A 2,528-nucleotide genomic window follows, 5' to 3' on the forward strand; every position below is an offset into this window, starting at 1 on the left:
CTTACGCAAATTAACCATGGGTTTATTGTAGTAATCGTGTAGTAACCATGTTTTTTTGGCGTATTGGTTACCATTTGTATAACCACATGTTTTACAACAAATACCATCGTTAAACTATGGTTAGTTTGTGGTTATCATGGTTTAACTATAGTTTTTTTTTTTTTTTGGTAGTGAATTTTCGTAAGGGATTACTTCATGAAGTGGAAATCAAACCTTTAAGCAACATTACAAGGTTGGCCAAAAAAAAAAAGTATAGTCTATTCTTGGCACATACAGTAGCCTACATACTAGCGCGCGCGCTGGCGCTCTCCACAGACGCTTCTGAGCAGCAGAAGGAGCAGAACATCCCATTTCTGCTTTTCCCCTTTCTGCGTGATCAGTGTAAGCTGGAAATGTCTTATTCTACAGAGATGACGGCCACTGCGAAGATCACCCCGGAGGTTCTCCACGAACTCCTGCAGCACTACAACCTCTCGCGTCGGGAATTCATCCACACCTACAACATCCAGCCTTTGGTCTACATCCCAGAACTCCCTGCCGGAGCCAAAACCACGTTCGTCGTGATGTACGTGATTATCTTCGCGCTGGCGCTGGTCGGGAACAGTTTGGTGGTGTATATCGTGGTGCGTAAACGCGCGATGCGCACCGCCACCAACATCTTCATCTGCTCGCTCGCGGTCAGCGACCTGCTCATCACCTTCTTCTGCATCCCCTTCACACTGCTGCTCACACTCTCGCACACGCACGCACGCACACACACTCACGCACTCACACACACACACACACACACACTCACACACTAAAATATATACTTCATATATGCAAAAGCACCACAAAGTATCATGATAATACTATTATAGTACTATTTTTTGTGGCATGTCAGATAGCACCATAGTATTATGTAAAGTACCTTGGCATATAATGTAAATACCATGATTTACAAATATGGCAATCAATCAGTAGCACAGTATATTTAAAAACTCATGGTATTACCATCGAACAGCATCTCAATGTTTTATAAGGACTGTTGGCTTTAAAGAGATGCTTCAGGTCTGCACATACACATCAAACATTTGCTTCTCTCATCTTTATATTTATCACTGCATTAAAACGTGGAATTTTAAAATATAAACACTATTTAATATTACAACAAGAAGTCATTAGACAAATATACGCACACCTGTATGGAAACACATTCACTATCAATGACTGTTGTGAGCGACAGCGCGCTTTGGTAAGTTTGTCTTCACGTCATGGTGACAACCAATGAGAGTGCAGACAGTGCAGGTCATGTGATCTACGACTGATGCAGCGGCACAGGTTTTAAGCATGCTAATTTTCCCATAAAACTGTAAATTATGCAGTGCTGAAGACTGAGCGAGTTCCGAGGTCATCAAACTAGAACTTACTTTCTTCACCGTGTGCTTGAGTTTCTGCTCTCCTGCATTAGTATACGTGTCAATGGACGTGAATGGAGCACAATGTTCAGTGACGCACCTTTAATCCTCAATAATTCAGGGTTTTGTGCTGCTCTCATTCCCTCTGGACAAACGTTCTTCTGCAGTAAATCACTTTGAAGGCTGGTCGTGCTGCAATTGCAAATGAAATGTGACCCTGCACCACAAAACCAGTCATAAGGGTCAATTTTTTAAAATTAAATTACTATCACTAACTTGTATGATAAATATCAGCTGTGTCTATTATGAGTTGAGCACTACTGTAAAGTGTGCTTCATGTGTTCACGCTGTGTGTATCTTGTGTGTTTTTGTGCTGTACGTGCAGGGGTTCTAGTATGCAAGACCGTTCCTTTTGTACAGACCACAGCCATCGTCACCGGCATCCTCACCATGACCTGCATCGCCGTCGAGAGATACCAGGGCATCGTCCATCCGCTCAAAATGAAGAGGCAGTACACTCCCAAACGAGCCTACAGAATGCTAGGTGAGGTCAAACGCCCACACTCTCAACCCTGTCTGCTCGATTATTCAAATAAACCTGCAGAAAAGCAAGCCCTAAAAATCAACATGAAATCAGATTTGACTCCATTACGTTCTTAATGCACGCTCCTGGTGTTACTGTGCACGATTCACCAGTTATTCTTAAGAAAAGAAGAACGTTTCATTAAACTGTATTAACTTGCTCCAACACTGAAACGACTTTCTGTTCAGATTGACATCACAAATCCCTTTTACTTTTCATATGTGACCCTGGAGCACAAAAGCAGTGTTTGGGTAAGTGAGCAAATGTCTCTGAAGCTCCTGATGATGTGTCTAAAGTAACTCCCATCATGCACTGCAGCGTATCGAGATTACTAAAGGATGGAGAACATGTCATTAAATCCGCCGACTGGTGTGATCTCTAAAGGTGTTCATTTGGAGGTCTGTGGACTGATATAGAGAATTTTCTTAAATTATAAAAAAAAAGTCCACATATTTCAGTGTTTGAAATATTCTTTATAGATTAAAACAGTTTCTGACCAATTTCTCAGTGGCCTTAATTCCAAAAGATTTTTTCCCATTCATTTTATC

General features: G+C 41.6%; 1 protein-coding gene across 1 annotated transcript in view; it reads left to right on the forward strand.

The window, feature by feature from the left end:
* The first annotated feature begins 410 nt into the window (after positions 1 to 410).
* The window catches only part of qrfprb (pyroglutamylated RFamide peptide receptor b), a 12,583-nt gene continuing 10,465 nt past the window's right edge, over positions 411 to 2,528 (forward strand). The window contains exons 1-3 of the mRNA XM_016514934.1: positions 411 to 746; positions 1,383 to 1,389; positions 1,783 to 1,941. Coding sequence (XP_016370420.1) covers positions 411 to 746; positions 1,383 to 1,389; positions 1,783 to 1,941 — 502 coding nt within the window. The remainder of the gene's footprint in view (positions 747 to 1,382; positions 1,390 to 1,782; positions 1,942 to 2,528) is intronic.

Source organism: Sinocyclocheilus rhinocerous, unplaced genomic scaffold (genome assembly GCF_001515625.1).
Source record: "Sinocyclocheilus rhinocerous isolate Xijiao unplaced genomic scaffold, SAMN03320098_v1.1 scaffold477, whole genome shotgun sequence".
NCBI lineage: Eukaryota > Metazoa > Chordata > Actinopteri > Cypriniformes > Cyprinidae > Sinocyclocheilus > Sinocyclocheilus rhinocerous.